Source organism: Chlamydotis macqueenii, chromosome 17 (genome assembly GCF_036417535.1).
Source record: "Chlamydotis macqueenii isolate bChlMac1 chromosome 17, bChlMac1.mat, whole genome shotgun sequence".
Lineage (NCBI taxonomy): Eukaryota > Metazoa > Chordata > Aves > Otidiformes > Otididae > Chlamydotis > Chlamydotis macqueenii.
Genome location: NC_141572.1, coordinates 12,941,292 through 12,961,984, shown reverse-complemented (window position 1 = coordinate 12,961,984; position 20,693 = coordinate 12,941,292). Strand labels below are relative to the sequence as shown.

The window sequence follows — 20,693 nt, the reverse complement described above, 5'->3', positions numbered from 1 at the left end:
ATGCTTTTCTCCAGCAAATATCCCCAAGGAAATTTTCCTGGTCAAAGCCTCAGCGGAAACTGTAGGCTTGAACTATATTCTATAGAATTTGATGGAATTCAGATGAAATCCAAAATAAGGCTCTACAGACTTCACTGGAGGGTATCCACACGTCTTTTAAAGTCAGCTCAAGAAATACAGGGTGGCTGCAGTTTCCTCCGTTGCCCCTTCTTCCAGGTTCTGCCCAGTAGGACCTGATCTGCAGAAGCTCAACCCACCATCTTTTTGCCAACATCTATTCTCCATCTCCTCTCATGTTCTCCAACATCAACAGTGGTATTTGTCTGCAAGAATCCAGTTTTTTTATTTGCCTGATAACAATAGCTCTAGATCTCTAGCCAGTTCTTTTCACTGCTGATGCTCAGGTTTGTTGCAGCGATCTCTTTGGGCTGCGCCGCTCAGATGGGTGATGGAAGTTCTGGTTGTTAACATACCATGCCTGCACCCAAACCAGGGTTATTGGAACCCTTTGTGTTCTGGCAAGAAGGTTAGAACATTTGATATGTTGATGGAGAATGCTGCAGTGAACAGCCTCCCGTATTTCTTAGTGAACATTTTGGCTTTTGTTACTAGACATCCAGTCGAGGGTATTATTTTCTGTGGGGCTGGCCTGAAGTTCCTCATGCAGAGAGACCTCGTATTTGATCCGAGGGTAAGACTGAAGAAGTACTCAGTAGTTCTTTTCCTACCAAGTCTTTTCCTGCTGTAATTTATCCACTTCAGACTCTCCAGACAGTCTCTTGAGAGTGGTTCAATTCTATTTCAATATGCTGGAAATGAGCTGAAATGAGTGCACATTGACAATTGTTTTCTGGTTTATTTATTTTTTTTTTTTCCTGGGAGATGGTATATTTATTCCAGTAACTTTTTTTTTTCTCTTCCTCTTTCTATATCTGTTATGGCTGACTTCCACTTCTTTCCTACTCTAGAGTCTCAGCAGGAAGGACAACAATTGGTGGCCTGGGAAATATAAACCCAAATGCCTTTGAGTTATATTTGCACATCTGGAACTGGGGTCTGATTCTGCACCACTGTACCCAAGGGTGCTGGGTGGGTGGAGGGGATGGGGCTGATGTTTGTCCTTTCACAGTGACTGACCAAGGAGGAGTTATAATCTCCTGGCGATTTGGAAAGAGTGGAGGAGACTCACTGTGTTTGGCACCAATTTGGTCAGATTTTAGACCAAGAATTGCCAATGTGACCAAGATCTAGACAGTGCCCAGCTCAGGGCCTTAAAGGATGCTGCAAGAACACAACAGCAGCTAACCACAGGGAAATCCTCTTCCATATCACACCTCACCTTGACCTCAACCAGACACCGGTATCATCCTTGGGACCGGACATTTAATAAGTCTTTTGAAGTCTTGTTGCCATGAGCTACAGCAGCTCTGGAAAGCCTTGGTACACAATGCTTCGCTGCAGAAATATCAAGCATCTTGTAAAACAATTTGCTCAGGGTCAGTAGGAGTTGGATGCTTCAATGCAGAAGCTTCCTGGTTATAAACTGTGGATTTTCAAAGAGCTTTTTAACAAGGTTTTTGTCTGGCAGCTGCATGTATTGTGCATTGGCTGGTCCATTAGGAAACTTCAAGTCCGCGCATTGAAGATTATTACTCTCTTGCAGCATAGCGACAAGCAAGAAAGTGGACTGGATGTCACTCTGTTAAGGTCTATATTAATAATTTTTCCATGTTTTTTATTAGTTTGCAGAGGCCAACAAGGTTTCTAGGGCTGAGATTACAAAACTTTCTTGAATTTGCTCCTTTGAATTCTTTGCTAGATAGGAATTTGTGGCATAAGTAATCTTATGGAGCTCCTGAGTCTGTCATGGTGAGGGCTTCACTTGGCCAGGGGACGGGGAAGATGTAATGAGAGAAAACGAGACAGAGTTTGCTAATTCTACCTGGCAGAGGTCTGCTTTGGGTGGAAGGGCTTGGGAAATGCAGGAAGGATTCACTTGGAAGGCCTGATCTGTAGGGTTGGGGTTATGTGATGAACTCTAAAGAGGAACGCGTGTGCTATCAGGAAATGGTTATGCAGGGCCAGCGTCTGGTCCCACAGGCCTGGGAAACATCTAGCCAGGTGGAAGTTAAGAACTGAGTCCAGACTTCAGGACTGTGTGCCTTCATTACAGACTTGGACCTCATCCCTAGTTTCTTTCCCCAAGCTTTAATGAAAATCAAAGCCATATCCTCTGCTGGTGGCCCTTCAGCTGGAAGCCCGGTGGTGCGGAGACTGTACAGCACCTTGCGCAATGAGGCTCCCCGCTTCCTCCCCGTCCCCCTCTGCTCTTGTAATACACCAACTGCAGTAACTCAATATTCATCATTAGCCTCCAACAGACTTTAAATAGACCAGTGACAGCTTCCTTCCTTATAAATTCTTTCCCCAACAAATTTTTTTTTTCTTCTAATTTTACAATTTTTAATGGAAAAAAAATGTAGCCCATTAACAACGCTTATGTAAAACTAACTCACATTCTGGCCCAGAAACAACAATTTCTTCCTTGCTGTGTAGACTATTTCCTATATTGCCTGTGTAAGTCAAGCTTTAACACTTTTTTTTCCTCCATACTTTGCTACAATTTTTTAGGACAGCAAAATTTCTGAGCGCAACAGTCATTTTGTGCCAATGGTGGACTAAACCTTTAATTCCATTAAACTATGGCCCGGGATTACAACCGGTTATTCTGGGAATAGTGACTTTCAGGAGTTGGGGAAAAAAAAAAGTATTTGACAAATTTTTAAGGACAGAAGGACAAACTAAATGGTAGCTGTGCACACTGCATATTGAGTGGGCTGAGGAAACAGTATAAATGTTTCAAGATGACTGTTGCTTTACAAGGTACCAAAGATATCTCTTCATTGGAGCTCAGCTCCTATCAGGAATAAAAATGTAGGAGTATAGAGATAACTGCCTTTGTGTATAGAAAAATGGCAAAGTGAAAGAAAGAGAATATTTTAGATATTTAGTTAGAAAATATTTTCCTTCCTCTGTCTCCTCAAATAGTTGATTTTTTGGCAAAAATAGCAACCAACATGTTTTGACTGAAATGGAAATATTTCAGTCTGGAGAGAAACCATTGCGATACCTCCTGGGAACTGTTGTTTGGAAACTTGGTGTCTCCAACCTGTTCCCTCTCCAGCTTGATTCCCTGCTCCCAGCATGATTCTCCACTCCCGCCGTGTCTCCCGCAGAGCGTCACGGTCCTCTGTTACGGCCACGGAGGCTGTCATGTCCCCTGTGAAATGCAGTCTGAAAGAAATTTGTTCCCCACTGCACAACAGAAGTGTGGGATCCTGACATCGTCAGGGTAAAAATATTGCTGTTTCAGGTCTACAGCTCCTTTATGGAGAGAAAATATATATTTTTTTTTTATCAAGAAAGAACAATCAGGTTGTTAAATTTTCCCCCCTCTCAGCTCTCCATTGAGACAGAGAAAGTGTTGAAGTAGGTGAGAAGTATCTGGGATGAGGGTGGCTTCTTAGTGTTTGTGGCGCTTCGTAGGGTGCGGGTCTGATGTTGATGGAGTCCCTGTGAGCTACTGTGAGAATTTACTGCAAGATCTAATCCCACTTCCCAAAGAGACATCCAATTCTTCCCCCACTGAAGCAGGGAGAAACTGAGAAAGGAGTCACCTCTATACCCTCCAAAAAAGCCACAGAGGACACGATGTCGCATCATGCTGTGGTATGTCCCTCCCTCCTCCTCCCCTGTATCTCACAGGTACCCCACTGAAAAAAAAAAAAAATTAGGCTCAGTCATTTTTTGGGGAATTGGGTGTTGGTGGTGTTGGAACTGAGGAAGAAGGAGCCAGCTTAACCCATTGAGCAGCCTCTCATTTGGGAGGAGAGCTAGGGGCAAGGTCCATGTGTCACCTTCTTGCGGACTTTCTCCTTGGAGGGGAAACACAGTGGGGAGGTGACTTTAGGGTGGCATGCTGTTACCGTGGGGATTGTTGTGTGAAGGTGGAACACAGAAGGAGCAGGCAGCTGAAAACCATGACCTGGTACAGCTGGGATACTCCCTACAATCTAGAAAGTTTGAAGGCCATAGCTCTTAACCTTCCTGAGAAGCCACCAAAGCTGCCCTCCAGCAAGAGTGTCCCCAGGCAAAGAAGTCCCCTGAAGCCAACCACGTACCCTGGCATCCATTGCTGTCTTGCATATCTGACAGACGAACCTCTTCTTCCTCCCAGCCCATCTCTTGTTCCCCGTGCGCAGCCTGGGTTTCAATTCTGGGAAAAAAGCTGCCTGATCAGCCAGCCCAAGTGGGTGGAAAGCCATCCTCCCGTCAGCCCTGCGGGCAGGAGCTGCTGGGCTTCCAGGGGAAGAAAACCCACCCTTTGGAATAGGCTCTGCTTGGCAAGCGACCAGTGCCCGGGGTTTGGAAAGCTTTCGTGGCACAATGAGAGACACATTCATTTGGTTTTGAGCTCCTGGGTGAGCTCAACCGTCCGTTACGGCTCGGTTGCTGATGTTTCTGGCAGCCACCACAGCAGTGGTTTGGATGAAAGCTCCCTGCTGTGAGTAGGTTTATATAATTGGTATTGTCAAATTTTGTAAATAAGTTCTGAGTTGCTGCAGTGCCAGGTTCTCTCCAAGGGGCGTAATCAGCGATTCAGGGCTCCTCCTCTGCATGTAAGTGGCCAGGTGAGCCTGTTGGTGGGATTTAAGGATCTGTCCTTGCTCCAGCCTAATGATTTTGGGCAGGTGAGTAGGATACCTTGAAGCCAGCTTGGTCCAATGGCTGTAGCCTCGAAGAAGAAAGCTTGTGTTGGAATCTGGGCTCTGGTTGGTGGCAGCTCTAAGTGATGCTGTTCTACCTAATCTTTACGCTTTTTAGCAAGTTGTTGGGTTCAGGGACCACTCAGTTGGCTGTGAGACAGCCCAGGCTTGCCCCTTGCCCGAAGTCTCTGAGACTCCTTACTCAGCATTGGTCCTCTCCCTTGCAGAACAGAAATAATCTTGTCCGGCCAGGTTGCTGATGTGCTTGGAGAAATGTCTCCAAAACACACTGTAGGGTCTTGTAGGAGAGGGGATTTCCAGCCAGTGTTGGCAAAGCCTCCTTGCTTCAAACCAGACTTCAGAGCAAGGGAACAAACCAGACTTTCCATCAGTACTCACCATCCCAGCCTGGCTCTGCTGAGGCGTGCGGTTCTGACGTGCGTGAGGTCTTGGTGATTTATTTATTTCTCTTTTTCTGAGCGTTCTGGAGTGGAGCTTGTTCTCTGGTCCAGGGATCCCCCATCCAGGACAACCGAGCTGACAAACTCTAGGGAAAAGGAATGGGGACAACTTCCGTAAGAGGAAAATGTAGAGCTGAATATTGAATCTATCTCCAAGTCAGTTTGGCAGAAATGAGGTTTTTTATCTACATGCATGTATTGTATATGTGGGTAATTTATAAATGGTATCATAATATGTAGATATAAATCTTGTGTATTTCAGTGTAACAGCATATATCTATTTTATGTATGGGTGTAAAATAGCAGTTGTGGTGGAAGAGGCACGGATCTGAAGGAAAAGATGCTGAATGGAAAGTGAAACAGAAGAGTGCTGCTTGGTTAAAGTGTGACGGGGCTGCGTTCTCCTGGGAGGGACGTCTCTGTTCCCCTGAAACTTTAAACAAGCACCACGACACTAATGTGCTGCCTTCATTTGTTAATGCACAGATCTATTTATTAATTGATTGTGTTTCTGCCTTTTTTTTTTTTTTTTTTTCTTTCCTTTTAGTAAAGAGTACCCGGTTGTTCCCAGGAGCACAGTGAGACAAAAGGTGTCCTCGAACCACAGCCCCTTCAGTGGTGAGACCAGGGTCCTTTCTGCCTCCTCCAACCTGAGCTCCCAGTACCAGTGCGAGAATGGGGTGTCCAGCACCTCCCAGGACCTGCTGCCTCCTGCCAACCCCTACCCCATCTCCCAGGAGCATGGCCAGATCTACCACTGCACCAAGAGAAAAGGTCAGACCCCGGCTGCTCCCCGCTCGGCACTTTTCCCCTTCCTAATGTGACCGTCAGCTTTGTTTCCTGATGTTTGCCCTTGCCTGCAGGCTGGATGGCCCCAGTCTGCTTTACGGTGGTGTTTGAGGACCAGCAAGGCATGAGGGTTGCGAGCTGGAGGTGGGCAACTCCTCCAGGCTGGGCTGGAAAAGTCCTCTTGGTGGTGTTAGCCTAAAAGACTGTCTCTGTTGTGGGGCTGGGAGCGAGCTGTTGGGAGGGGTGGAGGTACCTTCCACCCGCGTTGAATCCACATTCAGTAAGATAGCTGGTGCCGGAGATAAAGATGACTCATCTGTCCCCACAGCCCCTCAGACAGGGTTAATCTCCAAGAGGAGATACCTCAACAGCTTGGATTTTGCACAGTTCCCAACAAAGAGTCTCGCAGTTGGGAGACAGTCATCTGCAGAAAGCGATTCCACCTAAACATTCGGTCTAACGAGCAGGGCGTGGGATTGAAAATATCATGATATCCATGTTCATTCCCCTCTGGTGTGACTGACCTGCTTTGACAGAGCTTGAGGGATCAAACTGTGAGGGCTTTACACCGACTGCTCGGCTTGTCCTGGTGTGAAGAGCCCCGTGATGTCGATGGGATAATTGTTCTCAGGCAGGGGTGACCAGTTTGTGGTCCCTTCCTTCCTCTCCCAAAGCAATGGGAGTGCTTAGATGCAGAAATATTTGCAGGGCTCAGACAGAAAAAACCCTCACATCAGCTTCCTTCCAGACACTTGGAAGAAAATAGGGAATTTCCAGGGATGAACGCAACACTGCATGGTGGGCAGGAGATCGTTACTGCCTATTCCTGTTCCCCTTTCTCAGGATTTAGTCTGGGAAAAGTGAACATGCACCATGGCATTTGGGTGCTCCAAGAATTTCTCTAGCCTGGTAGCCTCTCCCCACAGCAGATCCCTTCCTGCTTCCCTGCTTGGTCCTATCAGTCAGCCGCATGTCATTATTTTTAGTAACGTAACCCCTGGGGCGCCGGGATGCGCAGCGCAGAGACACACAGTCTAAGGTAGCGGATGCTGGGAAGTGCTGGCAGATGAGGCAGGAGGGCAGTGGAAATGTTTCTCACAGCCTTGGTGAATCCCCTGAATGCTGTAACATCACGCGTGTGGCACACAAGTATATAGGCAAAACAAAAAATGTTGAGAAATCTTAAAATTTTCCCCAGGCTGTGCTAGACAGTGGCAAAGAGAGGCATCATTTGCTGGCCCCTCCAGCTGACCAGGTGACCCTCGTGCTCGTATAGAGTGTGTCGAAGCTGTGGTTGGTGATGTTAGACCTGAGCTGGTCCATAAGGAATTGCAGGGGACTCCAGCGCATCTCCTAAGGTCAGAGGTGGGGTGTGTGGCCCTTGCTACCCCTGCGCTGGTGCGGGACCGTGGGTGTGGGGCTTTGGGATGCGGCCAGGTTGCTGCAAAGCCCCGCTGTTGGCGATGGAGAGGCAGGTCACGTTCGCCCTCGGCGTCCCTCAGCCTGCTGTCCATCCGTCCTTCCTCGGCACTCCTCTGCCCTGGGAGCTGAGCTTTCACTGCTCCTCTTCCCCTTTGCACAAACTAACCAAAACAAGCCGTCCCGAACGGCAACAAGCCCTTTGGACAACCTCCGACTGCTGGTGTCCCCGCACCGCAGGGCAATTCATCATTCGCCTCCGCATTGTAACGCGATAAGGAATCAACAGAGGTTTCCTTCCAGTTTTGGGATTCCCGCTAAGTGGTGTCTCCATGGGTGGTTTCCCTCAATCCCCCAATTATCTCACTTCCTCTTATTGTCACAAAAGAGACGACTATCTGCCCTGTAATAAGCTCCCCGGCCCCTTTTGGCCTGCTTGGCCCTCCCAAAAGCGCAGGAGGCTGGCGAAGCCAGTCCTCGTCTGTCGGCCGATGGCCCCTCATTATCTCTACGATGGCTTGAGTGGCACAAGCAGTTAAGGGCCTTTTATCAAAGCCGCCAAATGCTTTAATCAAAGAGAAGCAGTGTCCTGTCCGATACCACCGGCTTCTCGGGCGCCTGAGTCTCTGCTTTCCTCCCTGTGCCTTTTTTCCCCCCTCCCCGTGCATCTAGTAAATCAAAAACAGCCACCAAGGCTTAAAGAAAAGAAACACAAAGTTAATATGAAACAGAGAGCTAACATAAGCTGCCAAGCAGCTCTTTGCAAAGTGAAATTAATTAAAAAAAAAAAAGTCACTGGAGATGAGCAGTTCTGTTCAGATAAATCAGAACGTGATCCAAGGTTTCATTTTAAACTGGGATGGAGCGTGGCAATTTCTTCTAGTGCTGAGCAGGGATCTTTACTGAACTTGGGAAAATTACCTTACCTGTAATATTCCTCTCTTTCTTCCTTTTCCAGCCTCTGCTTTCTAAGTGTAATATTAAGCTTTCCCTCACAGCTGTTCTGCTTTCCTCCTTTTCTGCATAACTTTTAACAAGCCTCACCACCTAAGAAAACATGAAAGCAAGAGTGTATTCACTCCTCTGTCCATTTTCTGGACTGGAGATTTTATTGATTTTGTTGGATCCTCTACCCCCAAACACTGACTCCTCTTCAGTCACTTTAGGATTTATCTCAAGCGGATTATTTCCTTTTCTCAGGGCTGCGGTTATGGATAAGCGCTCGCGGGGGCAGAGGGCAATTCAACTGGGTTTGAGACCAGCTGGTGTCTATATCTTCTGTAAGAAATACCACCACTCTTTTCCAAGATAGCCTCTCAGATACGGCTCCTTCCAGCTTTGACATGTCACGATGTCTCTCCGTATGGTCAAGTCTTGGTTTAGGCTCAGTTAAGAACAGGTCTGTATTTGGGCAACTCAAAGGCGCCTTAATCAACTTCTACTTCCTTGGTGACCGAAGACAAAGATTTAGCTCTGTGGTTGACAGTGTTGTTCTTAGCTGTCAAGTCAAGATGGATTTGCTCTGGAGATCTGATATGGAGTTACATTAGGGGAAAGCGGCAGGGCTGGGAGGGGACATTATCTCTGAAGGCTCCTCTGCTTCAGGGAGCTGATCGTCTCCTGTGTGAGGAAGGAAAGAAGGACACACGCCAGAGCCCCCAGATCTGGCAATTCCTAGTGGGAGTGCGGGGTCACAGCATTGGGAACGGCTCCAGCACAGTGTGAGGGGGGTCACTGCTCTGGGCACCTTCTGAACATGCTAAAGGCTGAGGAATGGCAGTCCTCCAGGCCAGGGTCATCCTGCACTGTATCCCAGCTCCCCACTGAGATTGCTTGTGGCATTTCACAAAGAGAGTGCTCTTGAGATGATGGATTAACTCCAATCCTGTATCCTACCAAGGAGTGGCCTAAGTTCTTGATGTGGATTTTTAGGCTGCAACAAAGATCAGTTAGAGCTTTGTCTTGTCTTCTGATTGTTCTCCACCTCTCCCTCTCTCATTGTTGTGCTTGGAGAAGCCCAAAAGGACTTACCAGCAGGCAGCTTACTTTGTCTCTCATTTTAGCTCCACGTCCCAATTAGGGGATTTGGGCTGGTTTCCCCTTGTGTTATCCTCTCCATCAGACTTCCTGTGAACTAAAAAGCCATCCCTCTAAACCTCTGCTCCCTCCCAGCCTTACACAATCTCAACCACTTGGCAGATTTCTGGGATGCTTGCGATGCTGAACAGGAGGCGACTGGAGCAGCCTCTCCCTGGGGAGGTTATAAAAGTTGTCATGTTGGCACTCTGAGGGAGCAGAGGGATGTGGCAGAATTCACCAGCTCCAACCAGTGAGGACCACATCCTTCAGCCACACGTAGCTTGAACATGATCCTGCCTGTGGGGAGGAATGAATTTTTCATCTCCCTCCTGCTCCCATGAGATCACTGGAGATGCAGCAATGCCTTTCCCCCTTCTCCTCAAGAAGGGTAGACCTCTTCATTGACCAAACTGATCTTTTTTCCCTCATCCTAGCCAGCTTTTCTTTCACTGAAAGAACCTGTAGGACAAAATTTAGGTACGGGATATCTTCTTGGAGGATGTGCTTCTTGTCCTGCTAATGTTAGGAAATGCAATGAGTTGGCCAAGGCTTGAGCTGTGCCGCACCTGGAGGTGTTTGCAGCTTGGGTAGATGCAGTGGAGCCCAGATCAAGGCTGCTGCTGAGACATGGAGGGTGAAGGAGAGCCTGCCTGCGTGGTGGGGAGGTACTCAGTTGGCTGGTGTGCACCCAGATTTTGCTGTGCAGCCACATTTCTTGTGGCACTGTAGTTTCAGCAGCTTCACATCTTCATGTAGGCATCCTGCCCTCCCATCCAGGGGAGACTCCTGTGCCTCTGCAGCAGTGCTGGCATCCCACTGCCTCTGGAAGAGGTTCCAGCTTTCGGTGTTGGCTTGTCTCTGCCCCACAACCCTTTCTGTCCTGTTCCCCTGTAAAGTAACACAGCTGTACTGCAAACAAATGGCTAAAATAACTAGCATGCCGTAGGTCTCACGTCCTAGGAGGTACACCTTATTTCCCCTTTAGGGATGCTCATTTTGATTGAATCCGCCTTTTTCTTTTCTTCTCTGACAACCCTTGTCAGTCTTGCACAGTGGTATTAGCTATTCAGGCTCATGCTAGATTCATACCAGAAACCAGACTGGATAAGACAAGTCTTAGTGATAATCACCCGTTGCATCCCCCTCACAAAGCTGGGATGAACCTACCGTAACGGCCCGGAAGTGTGAGTGAGCTTTAAAAACTAAAACAGGTGGGTCCCATTCTTCATTGTTTTCTGTCTCAGGGAGCTGATTGCCTTGAATTGGGAAGGAGCTCTCCTGATCTAAACCAAGAGAAGAGGTGGGCTTGATGAACCCTGAAGTCCAGAGATTTTGCATGTTTGCATTTCATTCTGGATGACCCTAATATTGGAATTGGGAGAATTCCATGTAAAAAGCTATTTGTGTGGTATTTACAACCCAGCTGGAATTAGTAAATACCGGAAATCTTGGAACTACTTATACTCTTGTTCGAGCTCCTTCGTTACATAGATCACCAAATCCCTTGTGAGGGAGCCAGTTTCCACCCTGTTCTGAAGGCTCCGTTTTCCTTGGATTCACTTTGGAGCAGCTTCTCCTGAGCCCTGGCAGCTTCCCCTGCTTGGCAGAACCTTTTCCTTCTTGAGGTTTGCGCAGTATCAAGGCGCTGGTCACAAGAGCTGATTGCCACCCTTGGCTTCCAAGAACAGCAAGTGGAGGACACTCAGCATCTCCCAGAGGCGCCTGGCACCTCCTAGGGTGTGGTGGCAACAGGAAAAGGACAATGAAGTGCTATTAGGGAACCAACATCAAAAATCAACTGCAGAGACTGTTATCTCCTATGTCCTGCTTACCCCGATGCTGAGGAGGTGAAAGGACCTTCAGGAAGAGGGTTATGGCCACTGTCCAGGCTCCAGAGCAGGTGCGATTGATGTTAAGCTGCAATCTTCATCACCATGTGAGAGCTCTGTTTAACTTGTCCTCCTCCTGCTGTTCTCTTACTTGAAGATGTCCCCTTCCCACCTCCGATCTGCTCGGCACACCATGGGGATGTTGTGGTGGGGCAACCGCAGATCAGGCCAGAGAGCCTGGACCAGTGTAAATTCATCAGCTGGCACCAGCTGAGGATCTCTGGTCTGCATCGTCCCATCTGATGATGAGGATGAGCTGTTCTCTTCCCTCTCCAGCACTTTGAGGTTACATAGACAGAAAAATCACAAGGAAGAGGGGCCAGAGGGCCGGCAGAAGCCGTTAGGGCAGGCTCTAATCCTTCGTTAGCGACTCTGCACTCTTTGGAGATGGGTACGGTGTCCTTGCACATCTCAAAATCTGGAGCCGTGGTGCCCTTTCCACATGTGATACCAGTGAGCCCGGATCCAGGGAGGCCAGCAGAGCGACCGTGAGAGCTTACGGAAGAAGAGAGAGCACCTATAGGGTTCCCAGTGAAATTCCGGTTGTTTTTGTTTTTCCTCTCTTCACCTGCGATGAATTCTGGAAGCGGGTCCGTAACCGTGGCTCTGCCCAGCTGGGCTGTGGCAGGCAGCGAAACGTCTGGGCTAAATGGAAAAACCAGCAACCTCAGGTTGTAAGTCAGGCACATTTTCACACAACGGAAAAAAACAGAGTTTTACTGTTTTGTGTTGTATATTTAAAAAAAATAAAGTAAAATAAACAATCAAACCCCAAGCCAATGATTTCGAATGCCAGCAGAGTAATGCGGTTTAATGCTGAAAACTTTATTAGCAGAACAATGCTTCATTTTACAAGACATTGTTTTTCCACCCTAGTGCTCTTATTACTCAGTGGTGGGTTCGGGATCCAAAATTTTTAGGCTGTCTGTGAAAGCTGGAGCTAGGGCTGTTCTTCCAGATGCCAGACCTGTGTCTGGGGGGAGCTGGGACCCGTGCTTCCAGCTTTTGTCTTTCAGGGATCAGCATCCCCTCCACTGCTCCTATAAATTGAGCCTGGTCAGGAGGGAGGAGTGTGATACCTCAGTACCTGACGTTTTCTGGGCTGGTTGTGCCGAGAAGTCTAATAGTGGTTGTTGTTCCAGCTGGACTTGGTAGACACCTGAGTGGGAACAACGGGTTATTTCATGAGCAGGGTGGGTGCAGCTTCCAGGAGAAAGCGCATGGCTGTTTATAGCAATGAGGGTATGCAGCAACACCTGCACAGCCCCTCTTTTTAGTTCTCTTTTTTTTTCAGAACTGTTTTTTTTTTCCTCTTTTTTTTTCCTTTTTTTTTCCCTTTGTATTTTAGGAGTGAAAAAAAAATGCATCTCAAAACGTGTTGGTTGAGAAAAATCTGAAAAAGGCTGTTTCTTGCAGTATTTTTTCAAATTTGTTGCCCTTCAAAAGGGTGCAGCCAAGGGGGCTTTGAGCAAAGTGGGTTGGTTTTTGGTTTTCTGCCTGCACCAGCTGTCTTGTTCTTGAAGCAGCAGCAGAGTTAGCACGGGTCGGAACAGGCTCCTCTTCCCTTGCCTGGATGTCCTTAAAATCTCTTGGTGAAGTGTTCATCCCTGGGAACCTTGCCATCCATTCCAGCGGAGCTGGATTTCATTTGATGAATAAATAAGTGCCTGTTCATGTATTCATTTTGCTTTGCCCTAGAGATTTCACCTAAATTGTTTATCTCCTTCCCTCTGTTGGCCCGGGATGCTGCAGGAAACAAAGGGCTCTGCAAGCTTTTCTTTTCTACTTTTCTTTTTTTTGTCACACTTGGCTCTGGCACACGGCCCTGTGTGGATTTTTGTGCCCAGCTCCCTTGGCACGGTGAAAGACCCGGGCTGTAAAACTCCAAATCTGATTGTCTGAACTGTGCCATGGCTGATGCTCTCCTGAGGGAATTGTTATTGTGAGCTCCATTTTTGCCTCGTTTGTCATGGAAGCGTATAATTGTAACGGGTTTTAGTTAACGGCATCGGCTCTGAGCCCCTCGGTTGGCTGTGGGGACCTCTGTTAGGCGCAAGGGCAGATCGTGCTCCTCGGGTCAAAGTTTTAGCAGTAGAAAGGAGACGAGGAGCTTAGCGGTGTTGGGGTGTGCGTGGGACATTGCCAAGGAAGCAGAGCCCCAGGATCCCTCCAGCATCTCACAGCCTTGATTTTTTTTTTCCTCCCAGTGCTCCTAGCTAATCCCTTCCCCAGCCCAGCAGGCAGGGCCGAGTGCAAGGTTTGGTTTGGGCAGGATTGATTCAGATTGATTCTGAGGAAGGGATCCGGATTTACGCTGGCATAACTGAGAGAAGTGTCTGCATCAGCTCTGCGTCCTTGGTAAAATGAGGATTGAGGAGAGGGAGGTTCAGCTGAGGGCACGGTATTGTTGTTGTTTGCTACCAGGAGTTTTTTTCTCCCAACAGATGAGGAATGTTCCACCACCGAGCATCCCTACAAGAAGCCCTACATGGAAACTTCTCCGGCAGAAGAGGATCCTTTCTACCGGTCCAGTTACCCCCAGCAGCAGGGACTGAACACTTCGTACAGGACTGAGTCAGCCCAGCGCCAAGCGTGTATGTATGCCAGCTCCGCTCCCCCCACGGACCCCGTGCCCAGCCTAGAAGACATCAGCTGTAACACGTGGCCGAGCGTGCCATCCTACAGCAGTTGCACAGTGTCTGCCATGCAGCCGATGGACAGGTTACCCTACCAGCATTTCTCTGCCCACTTCACCTCGGGGCCACTGATGCCCCGGCTCAGCGGCGTGGCCAACCATACCTCCCCCCAAATAGCAGATACCCATAGCATGTTCCAGCACCAAACCTCCGTTTCTCACCAACCCATTGTCCGGCAGTGTGGACCTCAAACCGGCATCCAGTCCCCTCCCAGCAGCTTACAGCCGGCGGAGTTCCTGTATTCCCACGGCGTGCCTCGAACCCTTTCACCCCACCAGTACCACTCGGTCCACGGCGTGGGGATGGTGCCAGAGTGGAGCGAGAACAGCTAACAAGGTGGTGAGGGAAGCGCAAGAGTGTTAGCCATGGGGGGGAAGGAAAAAAAAAAAAGGGAAAAGGGAAAAAAACCCCACCCTGTCGATAAAAAAAGCGAGAGTATTTTGCAAGACTTCTTTAACTGAATGTTCACCGATAGCACTCAAGAGGGACCGACACCGATTGAAACCACAGATGAAATAGTCATCGGCCTCCGTGTGACTTGCCCCTCCTCCCTTTTTTTCTTTTGTTTTGTTTCAAAAGAAAAACCAACAGACCGGCACACTTGTCCCCACCCGGTTTGTGTTGCTGCCACGGCCAGCCCTGCGCCCGGTCCCTCCCCTCGCCCTCCTGCTCTTTTCGTTCCCCAAGGGACATGAGACTCCTGCTGCCTTTCTCAACACAGTCAGAGTGCTTGAACAAGAACAACTAGGATGTTACTTTTTTTTTTTTTTGTGGTGTTGATGTTGACGATGTTATATAATAAATAATAATATATATATATTTCCTTTCAGTTCTCTCAAAAAAAAAAAAAAAAAAAAGACACCAGCCCTTTTTACCAAGGGTGGATTTGGGAGTGGTGTTTCTTTTTTATTTTTTTTTTTTTGTTTCTTTAGCATTATCATTGTTACTTTTCAACAGAAAGAGGTTTTACAAACCCATAAATAAGAAGCAGGTGCCTACCTCGCCCCAGTGAAACTGCTCCCCGACGGGTGCCGTGTTTCCTCACCAACGCCCCGAAATGCATCTCTGCGGGATCCAGCCCCGTCAGCTCATCTCCTTTCCCACTTTTCCCACATTCTCTTGCTCTTCTTTCCTTTCCCACCTCCTGGTCTTTCCCGGTCCATCAGCTGGCTCTGACGGAAGCGCGGGGTATCTTTCAAACTTGAAAACATCCACAGCTCATCTCCTGCCGAATTTTTACCGGCACGCAGAACGTGAGGCTCTGAGCCAGATGCAAGGCAGGGGAAACGGGGAGGAGAGGATGCAGACAGCGAAAGGAAAAAATTTGCTCATAAAAAATGATGATGACGCTTGTTTGCGATCCTGGACTTTCATTTTGTCGTGTGTTTTTTTTCTTCCTCTCAAAAAAAAAGAAAAAAGAAAAAGGGATACTGGTCTGGGTACGTTAAGTGAAATATGAATTAAATGTGTTTAAAAGGAGTAGAAAATGATCATGAGAGGCTGGGAGTGGGGGAGGCAAGAAGAGAAGAAAAAGCAAATGTGTGTAAGTAAAAAATGTCTACTGCAGAATTTTTCAGGTGTAAAATTTCCTGGCACTATTTATTTATACGTGGGAGTTTAAATAACTCATGGTATGTCACGAAGCCAGCAAAACAGCTGATTCAAAGAGGTTAAAAGTTTTACTGAAACGGAAGTTTGCTTTCTTTTCTTCTTCTTTTTCTTTTCTCCAAGCTGTGCACACTCTATATAATTTACATATATTTTTAATTAAAAGTAATTCTAATTAACGAAAGAGGTATACCTGTGTGTCAGCAACTGAGAACGCGGGTGTGAACGCATGGGAACGCTGGTGTGTGCGTGGGAGGGGTTACGGACAGGTATCCAAAGCTGTGTAGCTGAGAAGAAGATAATCCCTGCCTAGCTAAGCTTTCATCTCCTTGTGTGCCAATTTGTCTCTAATAAATACCATGTGCTCGCAATGGCAAGGCACCTGCCCACCTATTTTTAACTTTTTAGGGGTTTTGGGGTGTGATTTTTTTTGGTTCTTTCTGCTCGATGAAGTCTGATTTTTTTTTTTTTTTTTTTCTGGTGTACCAGAGGAGGAACAGCGTCCCAGCGAGGAAGGCTGTTGGGTGGTGATGGGCTGAGATGAAGATTGCCGTGTCTGGGGCTGCGTGTTTCTCCGCTATGGAATGGTCTGGGACCCCCGACTCCTTCCCACCCAACCCATTCCCAGGGGAGATGCTCTCTCAGGGTCACTTCCCCATCAAGGTAGATGTAGAAGCGACCTTGGGAACCCAGGTGGGTGCCGGAATGGCACCAGGAAACCCCTGTGGAGGTGGAGCTGCCCCCTGTTTCCACACAGATGGGGTTGGTGGGGGACATCTGTCCCAGGGGAGGTCTGGGGCCACCTCCCAGCCTCGGTGAAGGAGGGGAGGATGCTTTGCGGATTGGAAACAAGGTGGGAAAACCAGCTCCAGAGAAATAAAGGGATTGCACCTGAGGAGCCCAGCAGGAAGGTCTCCTCCACAGGGCTGGTGAGCCACAGCCGCCCCAGGGAGCAGCTTGGGCAGGCGCTGGGGACTGACGGAGGAGGAGGCACCCCCAGCCTACCTCACCGGCAGCAGCGGCAGCCTTGGTGGTCTCCTGTGCCCTCTGAGACCTAGGGACACCTTGCAGAGGGACAGACAGTGAGTAGGACTAGTAAAGCCCCTTTGCAGGTGATGCTCCCACCTACCTGTCCAATGGCAGGTGAGACCTGGGGGGACGTGACTACAACACAGCTTCTTTCCCATCTCCACTTTTGCTGTCTTCTGCTTGCAAGAACTGGGTTTCATAAACATTGGGTCAGACACAGTTGAAACGCGATGCTGGGCTACTCCAGGAGCTCGCTCTGGGTATCGGCCATATTTGCAGGCAGACAGAGACATAGGCACCGTGTAACGCGTCTGCGGGCATGGCCGGGACCTCAAGTGATAGACAAAGCTGTTTGTCTTCGTGGGGCCAGCCCCAGGGAGCCACTCAAATGTCGCTCAAATTGCTCAGTAAATCACATGCTGTTCCTCCAGAATATACAGTTGTCCAAGATTAATGACCGAGTAAATTGCATTTTGAGTTAAGGAATGAAAAATTACACCGTATTTAGCTGTCAATTACATTGTACTTTCCAGGCTTCATTATCCCACTGCTAATCATGTAATCATCTTATCACTATATGGTAATTTACATGTAATTAAATGGCCAGTGGTTACTCTGTAAGTAAAGAGGTTTTACCAGAAACGTGTGCCATGCATCTCAAAGAGCATTAAGGAAACTAAACCCACATGGTCAATTACTTCTCAAGCTTTGGAAGGAAAGCCTCAAGCTTTCAACTTGACTAATTTCCTCTGAGCTCCTCACATTATTTTTTTGGCTCTTCAGGGAAACGCTGAGGCTCTTTGGTGGAGTCTGCGATGGGCTGTCATCACTGGGTTTTGGCTGCTGGAAAGCCAAGGAGCTCCCTAAGGAGGCATCCTTGTGGAGTCAGGTTGGCATGAGGAGCAAGGAGGCCATCAGTGGCAGAACGATGGACTCCATCTTCTTATAGACTTACTCCTCAGGAGAGTACGATGATGATAAACAACAACAACAAAAAATTAGGGAGCTACTATCATTGAAAGAAGCAGAGGAAAGAGGTTGCAAAATTCACCTTATTCAGAGATAAACCAGAAATTAATCCATCAGAGGCCTTGAAACTTGAGAAAGCCCATCCCAGTGTGCTACAAAGGACCAAACACGACCATCATCAACCTTTCCCTTCTTCCCTACCAGTTCCAGGAGCCATAAAATAATCCTCAGCTTTGCTTGATGGCTTCCCAACACTGTAGGCACCACTGAGGATGCTGGGGGTAGGCTAGACCTGAGGTTCTTCTGCCATGGACCTAAGGACATAGATGGTGGAAGAGTCCTGGTGAGCCGGACTCGCCGGTCCCACTTCCCAGGAAGTGACCTGGAGGATGAACCCTGTCCACAGGTGAGGAGGGAGCTGGGCACCAAGAGGAGCCCGGAAAAGCTGAGGGAAGAGGAGGTCTGGTGTGGCGGGTGGAGAAGGTGGTGGTGGCCCACCATATTCCTCATGAGCAGGGGACCTTCCTTGCCACAACCTCTCCCTTTTGGTGACAGCCTTGGAGCAAGCTTGCTGCTCGGGCAGTGTGGAAAACAGCTGTGAAACGTCACCAGGCAGTAGAAAAACAGGGCTTTACATATGAACCATAATAAATAAGTGCAGGCTGTGCAATTCCTTCAAGCAGAGAAGGAGAGAAAGAAACCCAGCCTCTGCGAAAAACATCTTTTAAATAGTGAAGGCGAATTCCCAGGCTGTGGTCTCGATGCTGTTTTTTCAGCTGCCTTCCTGGGCTAAAATCCTCCCTGCAGTTACCAGGGTTGGTACCTGGGGAGGCTGCAGATGCCCTGCACAGGCACACAGAGAGCTCTTTGTCTGCCCCTATCAGCTCGCCTCCACATTTCCAGTTTCAGCAGCTGGGATCCCGGGTGGTTTTGGGAGGTGGCTTTTCCCTAGTGTGGTACCTGCTGGGATTGGCAGCTCCCAAAACTGCGCTGGGGAGGTATTTTTCCCTAGGGTCAAGGATGCTGCTCCAGGCTGTGTCCCAGGGCAGAGCCGTTCTCCCTCCCCTTTTCCCAAAACTGCCTTTGTGCCTCGAGGGCCAAGGGAAAAACATAACCCACAGCCTCAGGATTCTGGCTCGTAAATCCAGCCCGCAATATCATAGATTTTACGGTGCTGCCAACACTGACAATTTTATGATGGGTCTCATGTGATTTGCAAAACTGTTTTTTTTTTTCCTCTTAAAGTTTCCAGTTCCTGAAGTCTTGTGATTATATGAGACTCTCGAGGGATTCTGAGTCTCCCACCCCATTTTTTCTTCTTTGTTGGGTTTTAGGATATATAATAAAGTTGGAAATTTTACTGACGAGGAAAGTGAGGTGGAGAAAAGAAGTTACTTGTCTGGAGGTGGAACTAGAACTCATCACCACACAAAAAAATATTTTGCTTTTTTTTTTTTGAAGCTCTTACTGGAAAAGTGAATGGCTGTTCTGCATTTTTTTTTTTAGTAATAAAAATTTCAAAGATTTAAGTGAACGGAAAAATGTTTAGAAAGTGGCTTGAATAAATTCCCACCCCCAAAAAGGAGAAATGTTTTGTTTACATTTAGAAGATTTTACTCTTTTGAAATTTCAGAGGAAATTTTTCCACCTGAAGACATTTCAGAGTGAAATGCTGACGTGTTTCACTTGGAACCCACCACACCCAGGGGCTCCGATGTCTTCTGCTTCCTTCGGTTGAAACAAATTGAGTGGCCTCAGCAGTTGGTTCTAACTGTGCTTCACTATGGGTTTTGAAAGGCTTTACCCTGCACCCTGAGGACTCAGCTACAGCAAAGTATCATTAAAAGTCAGCGTCTGCCATGGTTTCCTTAATAAATACTTGTATTTAGACGTGGTGCTCCTCCTGTCAATCAGAAGGGCTGATGGTGGGGGAATGCTGCTTGCCTGAGCATCCCGTCCCCTCTCCCAGGAATATTTGGGCGATGCCCATGGCTGCCCATCAGCAGGAGGAGAGCTCCGTGGGGTCTGCAGCTGCTCTGGATTAGGGGCAGCAGCTGGAGACACTTGCCAAGGCTTTCTACCGGCACCGTTTCCACCTGGATGAGCCCTCCCACCACAGGGATAAAAGGCAGAGACCAGAACAGGGTTGGGCTTTGCCATGGAGGTTCTGTATCGGCAGGTCCTAGTGATGCTGCCAGCTCAGCAGTGCTGCTGGGACCACGTTTAAGCCTAAGTAAGTAAAAAATGGGGACGTGATGGGGAGGTGGAAACTGGTCCCTGTGACTGGCTTTTGATGTAACCTGTGCAGTGCTCTCACTCAGGGGCGTGTGATGTGCTATGAGTCAGGGGGTTTGGCCTCTGCTTGAGACCTAACAAAGGATTTGTAATCTGCCTCAAGGCAAAAACATGTTACTTGAATTACAAACAGCCTTAAATTGAAGGGGGAAAGGGGCAGAACCCTGCTGCAGTGCATAGTGAGATCTTAAACAGCAAGGGACGGAGGGTTCCAGTATCCTTATATCCATAAATGCTGGTGTTGGGATGGTTTTGTTGTGTAAGGCCAAGCAAGTCTGTTATTATTTTTATGATGATGATAATATACTGCTGCTCTTCCTGTACTTTGTGTGACTTGGCTCGTGGAGAACACCATTACTAACGCACACCTACAGAACTGCAGGGCTTGAGCTGTTGTGATATCCCCCTCGCTAGCTTCAGGGATACCAAAGCCATCAATATTCCACTTCAGCTTTTACTTAGACCTGGGTTATGATAAATAAGAAATTTGTTTGTTGTCCCTGGGGTTTTCAGGGGAACGTTCTCATCAAAAGGTGATGAGGTGGTCGTGATAGAGCACCTTCATTTCCCCTTCTCGTGCTCTTGGTGTCCAGACTTCTTGTACATCCTTTATGATCGCATCCCCGGACCTGCTGGCTGTTTCCGCTCACGCGGCTGACCTGTGCTGCATGGCTGGCTCCTGTTCAACTTGCT

At 48.1% G+C, this 20,693-nt stretch overlaps 1 protein-coding gene across 1 annotated transcript in view; it reads left to right on the top strand.

Moving 5' to 3' along the window:
• TBX5 (T-box transcription factor 5) overlaps positions 1–15,523 on the top strand; it is a 38,580-nt gene extending 23,057 nt beyond the window's left edge. Inside the window, exons 8-9 of the mRNA XM_086761778.1 lie at positions 5,775–6,001; positions 13,848–15,523. Of these exons, the coding sequence (XP_086617904.1) occupies positions 5,775–6,001; positions 13,848–14,431 (811 nt within the window). The 3' untranslated portion in view covers positions 14,432–15,523. The remainder of the gene's footprint in view (positions 1–5,774; positions 6,002–13,847) is intronic.
• Positions 15,524–20,693: the final 5,170 nt, after the last annotated feature.